At 37.0% G+C, this 20,169-nt stretch overlaps 1 protein-coding gene across 2 annotated transcripts in view; it reads left to right on the top strand.

Annotated features, from left to right (window-relative positions):
* LOC143285385 (transcription initiation factor TFIID subunit 4-like) overlaps positions 1 to 20,169 on the top strand; it is a 36,301-nt gene extending 16,132 nt beyond the window's left edge. The window contains exons 8-13 of one of the 2 annotated variants that reach the window (XR_013055685.1): positions 1,617 to 1,789; positions 3,156 to 3,412; positions 4,140 to 4,310; positions 5,242 to 5,301; positions 6,077 to 11,775; positions 11,808 to 20,169. Coding sequence is in view for 1 of the 2 variants with exons in the window: in XM_076592623.1 (XP_076448738.1) it covers positions 1,617 to 1,789; positions 3,156 to 3,412; positions 4,140 to 4,310; positions 5,242 to 5,301; positions 6,077 to 6,190 (775 nt within the window). In the remaining variant the exon portion in view is untranslated. Of the gene's footprint in view, positions 1 to 1,616; positions 1,790 to 3,155; positions 3,413 to 4,139; positions 4,311 to 5,241; positions 5,302 to 6,076 lie in introns of both variants that reach the window. The other variant, XM_076592623.1, reaches the window with a different exon arrangement.

Genomic DNA, 20,169 nt, shown 5'->3' with positions numbered 1-20,169 from the left:
AATTAATGGGCTCACAAAAAAAGAAGGTATTCGAATGGCTTTTTTTTTTTTTTTTTTTTTTTTTTTTTTTTTTTTATGAAACGTAACAAAAACTCACAAAATGAAATAAAATAGAATTATATATATTAAATATTATATATCTGTAGACTATTATATCAATTTCCACAAACCTTTGCTTCGCATTTTTCACAATGAACTGACGACACCAAGCAGTCCAACATTGACACGTCAACGATGATGTTCTGTGAGGATTGTGGCTGTCCCGAGTGAAGTTGTACTTCAGGAACTGATGCAATATTTTTTTATGGTGGTTCTTTGTCTGAACTGGGGTCACTGTCACCCGTTCACACATGTTTTCTGGTGAAAACGTCCAATTTTCTCTTCGAACTGAGAAGCGGAGTGCTTTCACTGATGCCCGTAGATGTCGAAGGCACCGCTAAGTCGGTCGCTGTTTCGGCAGGCTTTTTTTTCAGCTTGTGTTGTAATCTTACGCTTTCTCTTCCTTTTGCCGAATGCAAAGACAGTCCTAAACTTCTATCCAACGTGTTTTGGCATTGTCCGTGACTTGTAATAGAAAATTTCGATCAAAATCTTAAGCAACTGGTGTGTCAATTGAAATCATGAAGAAAACAGATGCCATCTTGGAAAAAGTCACATGACCGATTCGGCCAATGGGCTATTTTTTTACTCCGACAAGCCAATCAGAAACCTCGACTCAGCCACAATCCCTCAAAAATGCTTCTCGGGTTCCTTCGGATTTGCTCTTCGTGTGTTTCCGTGAGTGGAATTTTCCTCAGGAAATAGGAATGAGAGGACAGACCGGTGAATGACCTTCACACTGATACCAAATAAGTGGGGGTTTCCAAACCAGATCGCGAGCACCAGGCCGTCCAAATCGATGCAAACTTTGATTTTTTTGTCACATTCGCTCAAACTTCACACACACCCATGTCAGAAAATGATTTTATTTGCAATGAAATCAGTCAAATTGAGCAAAATGGTTGACAGAAATGCAAAGAAGAGACATTATTTGACCAAATACAAGTATAATCCCAAAACACGTTTTTTAATGATTTTTGGTGAAAAACCTATGCCGTGGTCCACCTTAAACGTAATTTTAGATAGAAAATTTCCTTTTGTCATGGCTGATTGATCTTACTTTAATATAGATAGTATATTCAGATAGTGACAATAGATAGTGACTAAACTAAGTATAACAGCAACAAAACTAAGTATAACACTAATATGTTTGAAAAATGTCTGAACAGAAATATAAAAAGGGAGGGAAAGCATTTATCTCTAATCAGAGTGGGATGTCTTGGTGTACTTAGAAGTTTAAAAATACTGGTTAATGTCAGTTAGTTGGTAGAACGTGGAACATATTCTTCGTAAAAGAATTAAACATTTGAATCTAATCTCATGAGGGAACACATCGGGTCTGCTTTCTAAGTGGAGGGGATATAGTTCATATCAGGTGACAAAGTGTTTGCAAAGTAAAGTCCAATTTACCGAAAAAGGGAATGCAGATTTCTTCTTGTTTGATTTCTGTTTTAAACCCTGCCATAAGTTTGGTCTCCATTTTACTTTTATAGCTTTTTTTTTTTCTTCCATTGCAGAGATGACAATGATGATATCAACGATGTGGCCACCATGGGTGGAGTGAACCTGTCAGAGGAATCCAAGAATATTCTGGCAACAAACTCAGAACTGATTGGTTCGCAAATCCGCTCGTGCCAGGACAAAACATTCCTTCCACAGGATGTTCTGACCAGTCGCATTGCTGCTGCAGGTAAGTCCACATGCAACTGAGTATCACGGGTACTTGAATCAAAAGTTTCCCATGTTAATAGCCATTGAAGAAAAATCTGTTTATAAGTAGCATTTATTTATAGCGGTCTCTTCCAGAATGTGAACAATAAGACCAGATCTCCGAACTTCGGACAAGTAAACTGTGACATGTTAAGATATTTCATGTAGGTAAACGCAAAGATCAGATTTGGTAATTTTATTGTTCGGTTATTGGTTTTTGACTTACTTGTGTAAACAAAGTAAGTGTATGTTTTAACCCAGTGTTCGGTTACTGTGTGTTCGTGGTAAACTTAAGCATTGCCATTTTCTCTGGAAATACCATATCTGCCAGTACCAAATTTGGCTTAAACATAGTATCAAAAAATATATTCACAGTCACACCAATAACAGGTTGTAAGTCTCCGGAATTATGCCATATTTTTTAATCATTAACAGTTAATTTCATTGATATAAGTTCTGAAATCCGAAAATTCTAAAAACCGCTTCCCACTGAGTTAGGCCTTCTAGAAGGTAGGTCATGTTAAAAGACGACAACCTCGTTTTTCTTGTTTACAATTAAAAGGAAAGAAATACAAATTTAGGACAGAAGACATACAATGATACTAACTACACCATCAATGTCTTTACTGCATATAAATATTCTGAAGTGGAAACTGAATTAACTGGAATGAACATAAAAGAAAAATTGAATCAATCGTTTCTTCCAGCCATATGTAGACTGGTTTGTCAGTGGAGATCTAGAGTTCTACCATGTGTTACGGTGGGCTTGAAGCGATGGCAACATCTCATTTACTGCCGAAATGAACGAATAATCGAGATATGATAAAACACACAAAAAACATGATTGAAACAGTGTTAATTCGTCCACTACAGTCGCATCTATTTATTGCACAAAGAAGAACGACGTCAGATGCATCGCAGCAGTGGGGGCTAGTCTGCTTGCTTCGGAACGAACATGCATGATTTGATCCTGCTCGCATGCGTTTGTGTGTGTGTTAGTGTGGGTTTGTTTTTTGTTTTTTTGGAGGGGGGGTTCTTCCAAGCTTATTTTTTAAATCATATTTAAAACAGAGCACTTTTCAACAATTTTTTTAAATCTCTTCCTTTTTTATTTCTTCTCATGGTTCCTTTACTGGATAAAACGCGAAGCACAAGTGAGTCTTGAAGGCTTTTGCCTCTTGTTTGTTTTTTTGTGTATTTTTCTGTCGGCATGTGAGCCTCGAAGTATTTGGTTCTTTTTATTTTGTTTTTGCCTTTTTATAGGTCACATTGAGAAAGAGGATAAAAAGTGTATGTGAGATTGGAAAAACAGTTGTTATCAACAAGATTCCCCTTTTCATTTGCAGCCAAGAAGCAGGGCCTTGAGGGTGTTTCCCCTGAGGTGTCACGGATAATCTCCCACGCCACAGAACATGTGTTGCGGGACTGGATTAGCAAGCTGTCCACTATTGCGGAACACAGGATTGAGATCTACAAAATGGATCCACGCTTTGAGTCGACCTCAGATGTACGCCATCAACTGAAGTTCTTAGAAGAGCTCGACAAAGTGGAGAAGAAGCGTCATGAAGAACAGGAGAGAGAGATGCTTTTGAGAGCCATCAAGGTACGGAGTTTGATATATTTTATCTCGCTCTGTATAATCATACTGTGCTCAGTCGTACTGTCTGCAGTGTGATTTATTTCATATTTTCTAAATTAATAGATATTCAAAAGGGCATCTTTTGATAAAAAGCAACAACAGTTTCTTGATGATATGTTATAAGGATGGTTTCCAGTCAGAATGTTTGTGAAGTTGTTTTGAATAATAGAGATTGTTCAGCTTTTTCTTTCCCCGTATAGTTTGCTCCAAAGTTTTTCAAAGTACCTGTTTCAAAAAAGTCATTATTTATTCAGCTATAAACATTGTCAACCTTTTTATCTATCTACATCAAATGTCACCTGAAAAATATCAAATTAGTTTATAGAGCTGTCAATATTATCAATCATATGATCTGTCAAGGTCAGATGCCACTCCAAGAAATATCACTTCAGTGTTTCCCTCTTTTTTTTTTCTTCTTTTTTTTCTTTTTTTTTTAGCTACTGAGATTAATCAGAGATCTAAAAGAAGTTCAACTGAACTGTACACTTGCCTTTCTGTTTTTATTTATCTTGTTTTGGTTTTTTTATTCTGTTGCTTTGCAAGTGTGGTGCATTTATTGAATGTGTTTCAGTCTTGGATGATATGCTGTGGTACACAAGGATGAGTGAATGAACATAACTATGACAATTTCCTGTGCTTTTTAACATTGATGCAATTAAATCTCTGACTGACTAAAACCTCATGTGTGCAGAGTCGTTCAAAGAACGAGGATCCAGAGCAGCTGCGACTAAAGCAGAGGGCGAAGGAAATGCAGCAGGCAGAAGCTGAGGAAGTGCGGCAGCGAGAGGCCAACCTCACTGCTCTGGCAGCCATTGGGCCTCGGAAAAAACGAAAATTAGACATGGATGACTCCAGTTTACATGTGAGTTTTGTCCATTGTTTATCTGTGTGGATGTGTTTGTGAAATTGTTTGATTGTGTGTAGTTGTTATGTCTTTTCACAAAAATAATTGATTAAAGTTGGTGAATAAAAAATGTTTTGAGCTGAGTGTTTTGAAGGTAATCAGATGTATTGCTTTATAGCATTGCTGGTAAGGACATGTTCAGTTTGATGTTTTGTTTATGAATGCATGTGATATTCCTAGTAGTAGCATATATTGTTTTTAAAGTATTAGTTTTCCCTCTACACTTGAAGGATGCTATTTTTCTGATTATGTGGAATTGTTTTTCACTGATAATTGTAAAATTCACGTATTTTGGATGGGACCTCTCAAAGTGTTTCCAAACATGCATTTCAACTAAATTGTAGGGTTCTCATTTTTAGTTGTTCTTATTAGAGATTTTGTGGCGGCAATTTTCCTTTTGTTATATGTGTGTGTGCGTGCGTGCGTGTGTGCAGTTCTTTGATCTCACAGTCACTGTGCTGGTTGTCTCTCTCTTTCAGTTTTCATTTTCCACATCTTGTTCTTTCTCTCTCTGTTGGCCTGTCTGTTTTTGCCAGAAAAGATCAACTGATTGAAATAGTTTGTTTTTAATTACAGTGGCATTTTATAATGAAATGTTTTGCCACCTTGATTGTGTTATGGAGTAACTTTATTTTAGGGGGATTTAGAACAATAAAAGATTGCGTCCTGTGTGTATTGGATCAGAACATCACAACTGAACTCTGCTAAATGACACAGCAGCATATCACAGGCTTTACTCTAGCGTTGTTAATTAATTAATTTGTTGTGAAGACAGGCGTTCAATGTGCAGAGGGATTGGAGTGTGATGATTGAAAGTCCACACGGATTTTTAAAAAAGTTAATAACCCTTGTGATCTACACATTTGACAAGACTGTCTTTGTATTACAGGGCAGCAGTAGTACAGGAAGTCTAAGCAACGGACCTTCCTCCTCCACCAACAGGCAATCTGTAAGTACTCATTTATTATTGCATTTACTTTTTTGTTTTTGTTTCCTTGGAGACCCACCTGTGTTTTGTTGGGTGGGTTCATAACATTTTTTCTCGCTGAGGTAATTTCAGGGTGTTTTCCTTGCTGATGAATACATAGGTTCAGAATTTGCTCAAAAGCACAAACATAGATAATCTTTAAAACCTGTATCTTCAGAATTAGTTATTTTCTCATTTGGAAATTCATGGAGTTTTTGGATGTACCATTGAAATAAAAGATCATTTTGAGGACAGCTTCGCACCACTGTTGTTGCAAAATGCGGTGTTCCAACAGAATATTATGAGGGTGTGGTATGGATTTGTGAGAAATGAGCATCTTGTGTATTATGTTTTGATGTCGTATCAATTCTGGCTATAAATACTATAAAAAATTTGATGGAAATCTCAACAGGATATTCAACTCTGACTTGTACTCCTAACAATACTTCTTTCCATGCACTTCCAATGTCAAGAAAAGTAAAACACTAAAATTGTTTAGACTACTTTATACGAGTATGTGTTTGGACCAATACACTGATCTGTATGAGCAGGTTGATGTGGTCTGTCAGTCTGTCTTTTCTGTCTGTCTGTATGTGTGAGAAAATGCATATAAACATTCATCATACCACATCATCCATTTCGGTTGAGATTAAGACCTTTCATTTCCTATTCACCTGTTCTAACCAAAATTATTTGTCTAGTATTTGTTTGATAAAATAAAATACTAAGCCTACAAAATGTGTTTTTGTCTTCACAGGTGATTGGGCGGCCTCGCATCAAGCGTGTGATCATGAAAGATTTACAGTTTGTGATGGAGTCAGACCGCTCATTATGCAAATCTCAGTTGCTATACAGAACATTCCTGAAATGAAAACGTGTGCCTAGTCAAAGTGTATCAGTAAACTGTTGTGACTGTGTGGAAACAAAACCATGGAGCTGAAGTCTCCAGTGTGATTGCAGCTGCCGTTTCATTATTTGCTGGCCCACACAGGACACTTGCTCATGGTGAAGGAGACATTGGGTTTAGGGCCCTGGTTTATCAGTTGCGCATCTCCAGAATTGTGTCTGGCTGGACTGTGGCTGTAAAAGCACTAACTGCAGCTGATTGATGTGAAGAGCATCAGGAAAGATGGAAAGACTTCAAATGGACAGTGAAGAAAAGTTGTGAATTTTGTTTCTTGTTACACAAGTCAGCTGTGATGTCCACTCCAAAGGAAGAGTTGGAATGGAATGACTTGTGCAGTTTTAACAACAGCAGCATTGTGAGAACCTGAAAGTACTATTGTGAAATCTGTGAGACCAACAAGATTTTAAGTAAAGTAAATACAGATTTAATTTTTACAAGAGGAGAAGTGTAGTCTGATTGGACATGCGCGTTGTTTTGGGGACAGAGTTTGCGCTGTGAGAAACTGGTGTGGATCAGGAATGGGGAATGTTGTGTGACCTGCAGCTTCAGGTGTCAGCCCTACATACAGATCTCCAACACAGTCACCAGAACTGCTCTTCACCTTCAGGCATTCTGCAGAGAGACTCCGCTTCATCCCAAAATCTCACTGAACAGAACATACTAGTGCTCAAGTTTTCCTAACACCATTCTGGCCAAGTGAGGAGTCTTGCAGGCAGATATTTCTGTGGTGCGACTTGGGGTAGCTGTGCTGCATCTCTCATCTGCAGTGTGTACTTAATCAAGGCAAGCAGGCAGGTGTCCACTGTGCATCGAGTATAATGACATGACCTTCACTACTGCTGAATCTGTGTCCTCAAAAGGATACAGTCGTGTATGTGTACACGTGTGTGGGTGTACGTTTTTACAGGTGGTGCATGGGGGGAACAAAAGGAATGTGAAAACGGCTTCAGTTTGTTCTTGTCACATCTGATTGGGAACATTTCCAAGGCTGATCTCAGTATCTGAGAGGTGGCATCATAAGTAACAATACGAAGTTTGGGGGTGTTTTTTTGTTGTTGTTTTTTGTTTTGTTTGTCTTGTTTGTGTATTAATGTGTGCCAGTATTCAAAATTTCATCACTCCTGTTTTGATATCCAGGGATGGGGATAATTTGTTCTGACATAAAGATAATAACTTGAAAGATAGTAACTTGGTAAATTGTCATTTATGATGTTCATTTTTTGGGAGGGGGGGGGTGTCTTATTTGTTTCTTTGCTTTGGTACTTAGGTCACATTTGAAGCAGGGTTATAAAGTTCTGAGTATGTATTTAGTGCTCATATCTTAACTCAGAATTTTCTTTATTTCACTTCACTCATCCAGTAGTTTGTTCGTTTGAATAAACATTATTTACCCCCACCCCTACCCCCTTGCGCGTGTGTCCGCACGCACTTCCTCTCCTCTTCACCCTGTTTTCTTTTTATCCTCTGTTAGCCCAGACACCATCTGCCATTATCTGTTTTTCTCTCCAAAATGAATGCACAAGTGTGAATTAAGAAATTGTCAAGAAAGTGTGCTAGTAATCCCATTGGCTGGTGGATGATACAGATATGTCTAGTTGTGAAGTTAATGGCATTAGTGACTAATTTCTGTCTCCTGGCTACATTAATTAGAAGATATAAACCCTAAAACTTACATTTAGATATGAGAGAGAGAAACAGTGCACAGAGACAACTCTTTATTGTGGGTTAACAGACAGTTACTTTTCTTTTTATTGTTGAAAAAAAAATAATGATAATAGGGGAAATATTTATGAGTATGTGTTAATTTTACAACAAATCTTGTAATTTAATTGTTGCAGTTGAATTTGTTTTCCTCTGTCAAATTGAAACATGCATCAGAAACACATGTATACATACATTCATATATGTATGTACTTGGGAAAAGATAGAAGAGAGGTCAGAGCTGACTGGAAAAAAAAAACACCATATGAAGTAATTGACGGATGTTTAAAATTTGCCATCGATTTAAATTTTTTCAGTACATTTCTGTGAATTTGATTTTTAAAAAAAAGGATAGAAATTTAAGAAGTCAAGCAAAGTTAATTAACTTAATAGAATAGCTTTTTAAGTCAACCTCATATACTGAATAAGTGGAAATCTAATCAAGATTGAATGTTGAGTGAGTAAACAATGGGGGAAAAAGGATGCAAGAGAAACCAAACTGAAAAAATGTTGAGGAAACTTTCCTGGACATAGCTTTTATGAAGATGCTTAAGCTTAAAGACAGCAGAAGTTTCAGCAATGATTACAGTATTTGAAAAACAATGATTTTTCAAATCAACACTTCAACGCTCATTTTTTTTTAAATTAATTATATGTGAAGAGATCTTTTCTCTAAGGCATTAATTTGGTAGAAAAATACCAGAGTACTGAAGAATAATTTGAAGTACTTTGTGCCAGTAATGGAAACTGCCACAAGTAGATTAAAAAAAATTATTAGAAAACAACAGTGTTTCAAATACTAACTGGAGTTTTGATGCAGGCAAGTTGTGGAGGGATCATGTTTGTAAATGACAATTTACAGTGCATCGTTTACACCCACAAGTAAAAATAGTCAAAAGAATGAATGATTTTTTAGATTTTTCTTAATTATGCATTTTTGTGTTGGGTGATCCACCAGATGATAGTATTCTTTGACATAAACACCAGCACAGTCCTTGGTGAGCACAGACAGGCTGTTTTCCTTAAGTTGAATAGCAAACTGGAGAAGCAAGAAATCTGTTTCATGATACTGGGCCTATAGCCTTCATAGTCAGAATACTGCCAGTACTTATAGACATGTTATTTAGATTAAATGTGAAATGGTAAAATACTTCTAGTTCTACTACTAAAAATAAGAATCCACACCTTTTCAGACTTGAAGTCTTGATACAGACATTGGGGGGAAAATCATCATCAGTAACTTTTTTTTATTGATCACTGGAGTAATTTTCATTTATAGGTGTCTTACATTGGCAATTGAATTAATGTTCAGTCATTCTTTCACAGCTTGATTTAACGGGTGCAATAGCCGAGTGGTTTAAGCATTGGACTGTCAATCTGAGGGTCCCAGGTTCAAATCTCAGTAACAGCTCCTGGTGGGTAAAAGGTGGAGATTTTGCCGATCTTCATGGTCAACATCTGTGCAGACCTGCTAGTGCCTGAACCCCTTTCGAGTGTATACGCACGCAGAAGATCAAATAGGCACGTTAAAGATCATGTAATCCAATGTTGGGTGGGTTAATGAAACAAGAACACACCCAGCATGCACACCCCCGAAAATGGAGTATGGCTTCCTGACAGAGTGAATGAAGAAAACGGTCATACACATAAAATGTTACATGTCTCCATGAGTGTGTATGCTTATGTCTGCTTGACTGAACCTGATTGAATGGCACAGGAAATGAATGATGGGTGCCCAGTGGCAGCCATTAGCCGGCTCTACCCAGGTAGGCAGCCTGTTGTGCAAATGACTATGTATGTAAAACGCTTACAGCTTGGTCTCCAACCAAGGATAGGTGCTATATAAGTATCCATTTCATCATCATTCATATGAAATAATTCTGCACCGTCTTGAATGTCTTTCACAGGTGGCTCTTGCTGTCATATAGACATTCAGATAAAAGAAAAACTGAAAACGTTTTTTAAGACATGTTCAGGTTCTTGAAAACTTGTTTTTTTTTCTGTCTCCCTATTTTTCAATCTCTTTTTCACATTGATCACCTACATATCCACCCCACTCCTTTTTTAGATACTCTTCCACCAGTTTTTATACATTTGTATGCTGCTTGTATGTTTTTAACTAACTTTCAATAGGGAAATTAAATCAGAATTAGAATGAATTTGAGATAAGAAGTATGTCCAGTGTGAACACCTAAGATAACAGGCTTTGTTTGCATAGATATCCTGCTCCTCTAAAGTTTTCTTCTGATTGGCGGAAATTTGTCTTGAATATGCAGTTTCAGAGTAAGGTTACCATTCACTTGATTTTATGTTGTTTCATTCATCACCACTTCAGTCTGGTAACTGAAACAAGTAAAAAAAAAAAAAAAAAAAGTATTTTATAATGTAAAAATTAAAATTGGTTGCATATGTGTACATTAGTTCGTTTTTTTTTTTTTTTTTCTTTCTTTCTTTTTTTTTAATTTCAAATCAGTTGTATGAATGTGGAACCATGCTGTGTGATTCATACAATCATAGGATATCTACATTTTTGGTGTGGAAATTTGAACCACAGGTATTTGGAGTCAACAAGTATCACAATTTCATTCAGGAAAGAAAGAGTGGGTAACTGGTAATCACTGTTGCTGTATATCCTTGCCCACACTCACCCTTCTCCCCTTTCCTCTGTTAATGCAGATCTGAAAATAATGGCAAAGATTTTATTTCATTTAGGTTCAACTTCATGTACACAGATGTTTGTATGTCCAGTACAGATGGTTGGTGATTTAAAAACCTTTTGAAGTTGCTTGGAGTACAACTTGAGAACTTGATTTCTTGTGTGTTAGGGAAAGAATAGGGGTTTTTTTTCTGTCAGAATAATATTGAAATAATCCGTTGGGTTGCCTGTTTAAATATGGGGGGGGGGGGGGGTCTGCCTTTCAGTTTACTGACAAAATTAGGAATAAATTAACAGAACAAGGACAATACAAAATTGTTCATGACCCTCTTTAAAGTTGACTAAATGTAGGAATATGCAGCAGTCATTGTACTCATTGCTGCTTGCCTCTGATGTTTGCTACAGTTTCTAAATATGGAAAATATGTGTAACCTTAACTGAGATCACAAGCAGAGAAGGAAAAGAAGTCACCTTTTGTCACAGGCGATTTTGCTAGCAAGATAAAAACAGAAAACTGATTTTTAGGTTTAGTTACAGAAGCTTTTTCCCTCCAGTTCCTCCACAAAACTTCAAACCAGAGTTGAACATATGAACAATAACCAAACAAGAGATGTATGAATACTGCATGCTGTAAAATGTTGTGTTTTTTTTGTTTTGTTTTTGTTTGTTGTTTTTTTAATAGATAAGAAAATGATTTAATTTGATGATTTAATTTGATTAGCGAAGTTAGATTATCCAACACCTTTCCTGAAAATGACTTAATGTTGAAGTCCAGTTTCTCCAGCAACTTTCCCATCAAGCAAGGAATTGGTTTGATTAAAAGCTACCAGTTAGGTTCATGAAGGAAATTTGTGATACTTTTTACTGCCAGATACCTGTGATCTTAAGTGAAAAATGGGAGATGTAATGTCCCATGTATTTGGTTGGGTGGGATGAGGATTGTCATTGAAATGAAATGCTGCGTTGTGTATTTCATATATTTGGTTAAAAGTGTGAAAAGTTCAGCCTTCTCTTGACAGGCAGCTAATTTCATAATTCTGTTGAAATATTTATATATCCTGTAAATTTTGTATGAAAATGATTGGCATGCCATGTTTGAAAAAAGAGACTTGTATTCTTCAGGGTGTACCTGTGTTTGCAGGTTTGCACTTACCTTTGTAGGTAGTATACCAGTTTGTGTTTGTATTAGTGTGTGTGTGTTTTGTGGGACAGTATACAGGAAAGATGTGCTGGTAACTGTGATGCATAGCAAAAGATGCATCACTCTTCCAGCCCATTTGAAATGGTGTTTGCATTGCATCATGTTGAGTTCATGTATTAAGATTACACAAAAGTGCTGGATGGCAAGGGGAAAGCTAAAGGAAATCCAACATATTTCATGAGTGCAGAAGGTTAAGCATTGATACTGGGTTGTTGTTTTTTTTGTTTGTTTGTTTTTGGTTTTTTGTTTGTTTTTTTTCTTGCTAAACTTAAACAAAATAACAGTCATATTGATTGTTGTGTGTTCAGTTTTCTACTTTCTCAGTACAAATTTTTATATTGCGGATTGGATTTATGTGTGTGTATCACTGTATGTACTATTGACAGAAAACACTACACACACATACACATACAGAAACACTTTCCTTCACATTCAAACATACGCCTGTGCACACACATGCCAGTATATTTTAGTCAGTAGTAAAGAATAAAGGTGAAATTCCATAGACCCGAAATTCACATGTGAACTCCACACTGAAAGAAAAAAATTGGCATCAACCTTTTTTCTTTTTTTTTCCAAGCTTGAATTCATGGACCAGATCTTCACATAAACTTTCTTGCAAAACTTTTCTTTTTCACAAGGAAATGAACTTTTTGACAATGCATGCAAAGTTTACCATTCTTTGGGCAGATGCCTTCTCAGCTGGTGCAGTGTGCAGTGAGATTCCCCTCTACCAGGTCTATTACTTGAACACACTGCTCCGTTTTTAGCTGCATATGTTTCTTTAAGAGATCTCTAAAACCAAGTACTTTGATCAGGTTATTGTAAGCACCATGATGCTGGCTGAGCTTCAAAATGTTGTTTATCCAAATTTGACACTTCCACTTTGGTTCTTATCTCTTTTTCCATGGCAACAGGACTACATTCAAAATTCTGTCATTTTCAACACAAATGCTTTCTTTATTGTACTGGTGCCATGGTTTCAATCCAAACTGGTGGGTGATTTTTTTTTTTTTTTTTTTTTTTTTTTTTTTTTTTCTGTTGATGGGCGGCTGTTTTTTTCTTTGCAATTTTGCATGAATTCTTCACCAGCAAACTTTGCTGAAATTTTTCAGGGTTTGTGGAATTTACACCTTAAGTAGTTAACAATTATTGGCCAGTTCTTTTGGTTTGGGGTTTATTTTTTTAAATGGGCTGCAACATGTTCTTGCATAGTGAGGGTTCCATCTCTTTTCTTTTTCAGGGGAGAGGGTATGTTTGGTCCCTACACTAGATCTACTTTTCAGACACGTTTCGGAAGCAGTGCATGCTTGGTATTTCATTTTTCCAGAACTCGGCAAACATTGACACAAGTTTGGGATCTTTTAATGTTGCTTTCTTTCTTTCTTTTTTCTGAGTATAAGCTTATCATGGATACAAGCAGTTTTGAATAATAATATTAATACATTGAGCTGGGAGGTTTGGGGAGGGGAAGGGGGGAAATTGCTGGGAGGTTGGGGAGTTACGCATTCCTGCAATTAACAAACACAGTATCTCTGGTTCTGCATTTTGTGGGATGAACCTCCCACTTATGAAGATCAAGCAGAGTTAAATGTGTTTAATTTTTACAAGTTGTTTTTTTTTTAGGATGGGGGTGGGGGGTTACCTGCAGTTTACTAGTTAGGTGGCCTGTTCTCAGGGGTGCATGTAGTGCTTGTTCATGTTTCCATTACTCACAGAACACTGGCAGAGATTTCATTATCTTAAATATGTATGTTCGATCTTGAGCACGTTTAGCTAATGAAGGGGATACTTGCAGGCCCACACTTCAGTCAATATAGGAGAATTGGAAAAAAAACAATATCCACCTTAAGTCTGCAAAATACATTAATTGAGAATCAAATCAAGTACAAAGAACAGTAGAGTATAAGTCGAATAGTTCCAGCCACTAAGCTCTTCAGCAAGTCTACTTGGAATTCAAAACCTGCACATTTTTTAGTCATACTTTTTTCATAATTTTATCATATGTCTTTTGTTTTCATATTCTTTTCAGCACAAAAAACAAAAACAAAAAAACCCCAGCACAAACCAAATAAAACTGAAAACCGAAATTCTCTCTTGCCATGCTGGAATGTAAGCATAATATATCCATATATATTTCACATTGGCTTTGGCTGTGTGTGTTCAGTGAGGTGTGTGTCAGGCTTGTATCGTGTGTTTGAGAGAGAGAGTAAGCAAGATAGAAGTGTGTAGAAGAAAACATTGGGGGGGAGGGGGGTGGTTCTGGATTTTTTTTTTCTTCCCCCCCCGCCCCCCCACCTAAGTGGTAAACTCACCTGTTATGCAAATTGTGAAGTGAGTACATACTTGTTTCAAAGTGTTGACAGTGATGTGAGAAGTTGACATGGAGTGTCGTCGACCAGAGTGCATTACTAGTAGTTGGTCGTGAGTTTGTACAAGATTGTTTCACATACCTGTCCTGTCCATCACTATATGCAGAAACCCGTAGTGTTGCATTGTTAATGTTCCCACTTGTCCAGGTTGATCTTGTTTGTGCTTGAGATGTACATATTACTTTGTTAACAGATAAACTGTGTATATTTTTTAATCCTTGAAGTAGAAAAGATTAGGAAGTGTGTTCATGAGGATTAGCTGACATTGTATTGCTATGATTTTTCTGTATATCATGTGAAACCTGGTGTGAAGAAATGATGTGCAAGTTACATGAAATTTATAACATATTGGTATTCTGAGCAAAGGCCTATCCTGTACATTTGAATCGGAAAAGGTGTACATTTTTCTCTAAAGAATGGACCTGTACAAATTAAACTGTACTGTCAAGTCAGTTATCATATGTGTGGTGTATGCGTATGAATCCTTTGAATGAGTGAGTGTGTGTTTTTCATTATAATTTTCATTTATCAGTTTTGTATGACTAAAGCTTTTTTTTTTTCATCAGAATTTTCAGGTATTTGACTTCAGTTACTAAGATCTGTTTATGCACCATTACTGATTTCATCATGGACACCTTGGTTTAGAACTAAGAAAATGATGGCTGTCATGGTTCTTTGTTTTTTCCCTTTTTTCCTTCTTTTTTCTTTTTGCTTGTATGCTGCCCTCTAAAGTTGAATTCAAACTAAATGAATATCAAAGGGGCCTTGTCAGGTTAGTTTGTGCCCCTTTCTTTCCCCCACCCTCATTTACATAGAGAAAACATGTGTATCAAAAATTATTTCCTGACATACTGGTACATGAACAAAATACTCGGCACTTGTTCAGCAGATTTGTTTGCACTTATTCAGCAGAATTGTTAGTCATTAGCTCCTCAAGCATAGAAATCATATTGTTCGTAATACTGTGTATGAAACTAGCATTCATAACACATGCTCAGCTGATTATCAGGCACAAACTTGTTTTATCATCCAAGGAGTAGGGAAGAAGGCTTGACACAGCATCAACATTGTACAATAATGCTACAAAGGCTTCACAGTCTTAGGCCTGGGGTCCCAGTAGGTTATGCACATTAAAGCGTATCAGTTTTGTTTTGAGGTTATAAACTTACTGTACAAACAGCAAAGGGGGTTCTTGACATTGATTAATGACTTAAAACACCACTTTCTCCCGTTTTGTTTTTGTTTTGTTTTTCCTGGCACTCTAGGGGAAAACACCAGACAAGGTTGACTCGTAGTTCTATATCCATGGGCCACAATTCCCATTACTCATATCCTCAAGTTGGCTTTTACATGTAAGATCTTAGTTTACACTGCCACATAGGTTGCCATGTTCTCATTTTCTTGATGTATGCAGGGTGTGTTCATGTTTGCTTTCCATCACTGACCAAACCCGTTAACATAGATCATAGGATCATTAATGTGCATGTTTAAGCTTCTGCGTGTGTGTCTACACAAAGTGGGTAAAGGCATTGTTAGCCAGTCTGCACTAATGCTGATCCATGGGACATAGGAAATTACTTGTGGGATGCAAACCATAGCCATCAAGTCCTAACACTGACCACTCTTACCATCAAGTGCACCCATTCACCGCGTAAAAGTCATCACACACATTAACAACTAGGGTCATCATATTCATTAACAACTCAGGTTATCACACCCATTAACAACACAGGCCATTACACGAATTAGCAACTTAGGTTATCACACGCATTAACCACTCAAGTCATTACACCAGTTAGATAAAGACTGATAGACTAGCAGTCGACATTTCTGAATGAAAAATAGAATCAAGTTGTATCACCACTCTCATGGTTTTCAGAGTAATTGTGATGATGAAAGGAAATAACATCAACCTAGAAGACAGTTGAGAATTGGAGAACTCAAAAGAGCATGGATGAACACCTTAGAAGCATTGGGGGAAATGCTTCATTTGAGTAGGGGAACAAATGAGTTTTAGAGAAGAAAACATATGATAACATTTCAACCTTTCCAAAACAATCGGGCTGTGAAAATGGGAGTTTGGTGAACAGGATATGAAATGCATACAGAGAGCCTCATTGGGCAGAAGTGTTGGTTTTGAATCGCGACTAGTATTGTAGTAACCTTTAATTTGATATTTCATAAGGAAACAATGTCAAACACTGAAAGATGTGTCAATGACCAGGACGAAACATGAAATAGCGATCAAAAACAGAAGAAAAGAAAACCACTCTACTCTTCAGTTTTGAACAGGGATCTTTACTGATGTGTTCAGTGTAAATTTATTATGATGTGGGTTTACAAAAAAAAAACCTATTTGTATCCAGATATCCAGCATAGAAGCAAGTAGCTGCTTGACATTGTGTGGTTCAGTTTACTAAGGCCTAAGTTGTGTTGGCAGCCAGTCAAGATCTGAGAATTTGCACTGGATTGTGAAGAACAAGATTTCAGTTTATGGTACTGCTGCACAAAGTTTTAGTTCTTGTTTCTGTTAGCAGTTACCAAACACTTTTCCCCCAAATGTCTGCAAGACCACTGCAATTCTAGGTTGTATTCTTGAGGCTTCCATTTTGTTGATGTTTTCATCTTTTTTACCTGTGGTTTTGACAGGTTATGGAAGATGCTTAGCGTTATACTATATTCACAAGGTTGACCAGCAAAAACAGATTTTTTTCTATTAGATAAAGAATTATATTGTGGTCATGTTTGTTACCATCAAAGGGTGTTGCATTTTCTGATGTTTCAACAAAGAATAGAGTTCTCATTTTTCTTTAGAATATTTCAGTTTCTGGGGAAGGGGGGGGGAAAAAAAAGGTTCAGCTCTTCTTCTTTTTTTTCTCTCTTTTTTTGTTTCCTTTTTTTTCATTCTGCACCACTACACTGAATTACTTTGTCCATTTTGTTTAGTATACAGTGCAGCATGTGTGTGGGAGGAAGATATAAACAACTCCTGATGTACTGTTTTGTTCTTATGATGTTGCCTCTATAGTAAACCCCATGCAGCAAACTGAAACATTGCGTCAATTCACATGTCTTCTGTGGTCAGTTAAAGGTTTTAGACTGGCAGACAGAGTTACCTTTTGATATCATGATCTGAAGCGAGTAGGGCAAATAAAATGTGTGGATACAGAATAGTACTTTTCATTCCTTTTAGTTGTGTTTTTTTTTTCCTTATGTCATTTTCATTCTGCTTTTCCTGGCAGGTTAACATATCAAGTATGCACAATCATTATCACTTTTTTCAGCTTGTCTTTGTTATTTCACTTTCATCATACTTCTGAGCAGGTGTGTACAATATAAGAGGACAGAATAAATGAATCTGATATTTGTATATAGTGCGTGTGTATGTTGGCAAATATGAATGCTCAAGTTTGTTCATTGTGTGTGTGTGTGTATGTGTTCCTTGCTCATGTTTTGAATCCATGTGGCTGGTGGGAGCAGAAACCAGTGCGATCAACCCTTTCCTATCCACTTTAATATACAGCCAAGAAGACATACTTTCAGTAGAACTCTCTCTCTCTCTCTCTCTCTCTCTCTCTCTCCAATGAACCGAGAAATAATGCTGTACAAATGTCTGATACAAAAAAAGTGTTTTACATTACAATCATATTCATCTGCAATTGATGTGTTTGCTTTTTTTTCCCCCCCATCAAATATTCTTAAATTTTGTGTGGGTATTGGTTGGCCGATTGTGTTTTCCCAGGTGAACACTTTGGTTTGTTTACCTTCATGAAGAAAGTGACAGTGCATTTCATAGGATGAGATGAGCATTGTATGGGTGGGCATTTGTCTTTTTCTGTTTTTTTAAAAACCATGACTGAAGACAATGCGTACAACACTCTGCATAGCAACAGTTGATACTGCCCACAAGGTTCACCTTGTGTTCAACACTGACAAAAGTTTAAACCAAATCCTGTTTGTCTGCTATTGTCCTGAACTGAAGGAAGGCTATCAGTATTTGACTGAAACTTAGTGCCTGTTGCCATCAGTTAGATTGCATTCTGAATTGTGATTTACCTAACTGCCTGATGTTTTCAAGATAGCATTCAGAATTGTGATATACCTAACTACCTGATGTTGTCGGTTAAAGTTGCACTGCATTCAGAATTGTACTTCACCTAACTTATTTCAACTGACAGCAGACAGTTATTATATTGCACACCAATAATTTACATGTCTTTTTGCCTTTATTACTATGGGGATAGGAAGCTGCAAATACATGACAGCCTGGCTCTGTGGTTTGCACAACAGACTGGTAACTCACTGTTGAGTAACAAGGCTCAACCTCATCAGTAGCCTATGATAGAGAGAGATTTCAGCCACAACCAACTCCTACCTTACGTGACTGCTGTGGCCACAGGAGTACACACAATCCAGTATCAAAACTATGACAGGACACAACTTTGCGTGTTGTTCAGTTTTCCTGAACGACCTCGCAAGTGTCTGTATATTTCTGGCCTGGTTGGAGCCAGGGCATTGAAGTGAAAATAAAAAATCCCAGATGTGTTTCGCTATCACAGTGTTTACTTACAGCACCACCTTCATCTTCATCCTTGTCCTCATGGATTATTAAATATCATTGCTTAACATGTTGTGTTATCATGTTATACCATCCATGTTTATTGTGAAATTACATCAGAAATTATTGTATTGGCAGCAGATCTATAAATGCTATTTAAAAGGGGACCGGGAGGGGAGGGGGGTGTACTGTTTGCTTTTCTTGGGGACACTTTGTCACTGGCTTCAATGTTTAGGCAGACTGCACATGTAGCAAAGCCTTGGGTAGAAACCAACATATTGAAAATGGTTGAAGAGAATATCCATGCATGAATGAAGTCATTTTCATTTTAGACCTGAAACGGTATATAATTATTACAACATGAAATCAGTAAATTCTGCAGAAAAATAATTTGTCATACTCTGATTTTGTTACACATGTTCAACAAGTACTTGAAGAGGCGCAGTAACCAGTGAAGAGGACAAATCCAAAGTATGTCTTGTGAGCGTGACTATTTTATTGCACAGAAGTGGGCAGCTTCAAGTAATATTGAAATGCCAATGCTTGTTGCAGCATCTGCATCCATTCTTGCAAGATGTATTAGCAGTCATGTCAGCTCCAAAACAAGCTGTAGTTCGATTATGTAGAAATTCCGCCATCAATGTTGAGGACAAATTCTGGTGCTACATATCTAATTGCTGAACTGTTCATACATGTGCAGCTCACCCAAGCAATTGTTTATTGTAGGAAGGGATCTTTGTGCACTGCATAATATTATTACATCAGAGCAGGCACTACTGAAGTCCATTCGTGTGACACAGGAGGTGCACAGGGTCTCCTCTGGTAAGTGTTCTTGTGGCAGCCTTACACTGATGGCTGTCTACAGACAGCAGTGCTTGGAGTGCTACAGAATGCTGTTAAAGGATGTTGGACAAATACTGTGGGAAATAGACCACTGAGAAGCTTTTTTTTTTTTTGTTTATTGGTAAGAGGACTAAAGAAGGAAAAAAATTGATGGAAGCCTATTTAGTCCCTCATTCATATACATTTTCCACATATCCATACTGTTTTGTTTTTTTGTTTGTTTTGTTTTGTTTGTTTTTCAAATGCACTCACCCACTTTCACTTCCACGATAAGAGTCGAATTTAATGACCTGTTGGCTTGTGTCGATGAGGTCAAGTTGTTCAGTGCTTTGGTCTTGCTCTCCCCCATTTACCTCTGTTTTTTAAGGGGATTGGAGGGAGAGGATAATGTCATTTATGTTTATCGTGTATTCAGCTTTGGTTCGTTGTGAACATTTTATTTTTCATCATCAGTCTTTGATATGTCACAATAATTTATTCAGTGTACAAAGTTGCAAATACTTTGTGCGAAGAATTGTTTCACATGTTTTGTACAAGACACTGTACATACCAGAGAACTTTGGATTTAGGCTAAAATTATGTACCTCCTTTCAAGAAATGGAGAAATAAATG

The sequence above is a fragment of the Babylonia areolata genome, chromosome 9 (assembly GCF_041734735.1).
Source record: "Babylonia areolata isolate BAREFJ2019XMU chromosome 9, ASM4173473v1, whole genome shotgun sequence".
Classification (NCBI taxonomy): Eukaryota; Metazoa; Mollusca; class Gastropoda; order Neogastropoda; family Buccinidae; genus Babylonia; species Babylonia areolata.
This window is presented reverse-complemented; position numbering and strand designations above follow the sequence as displayed.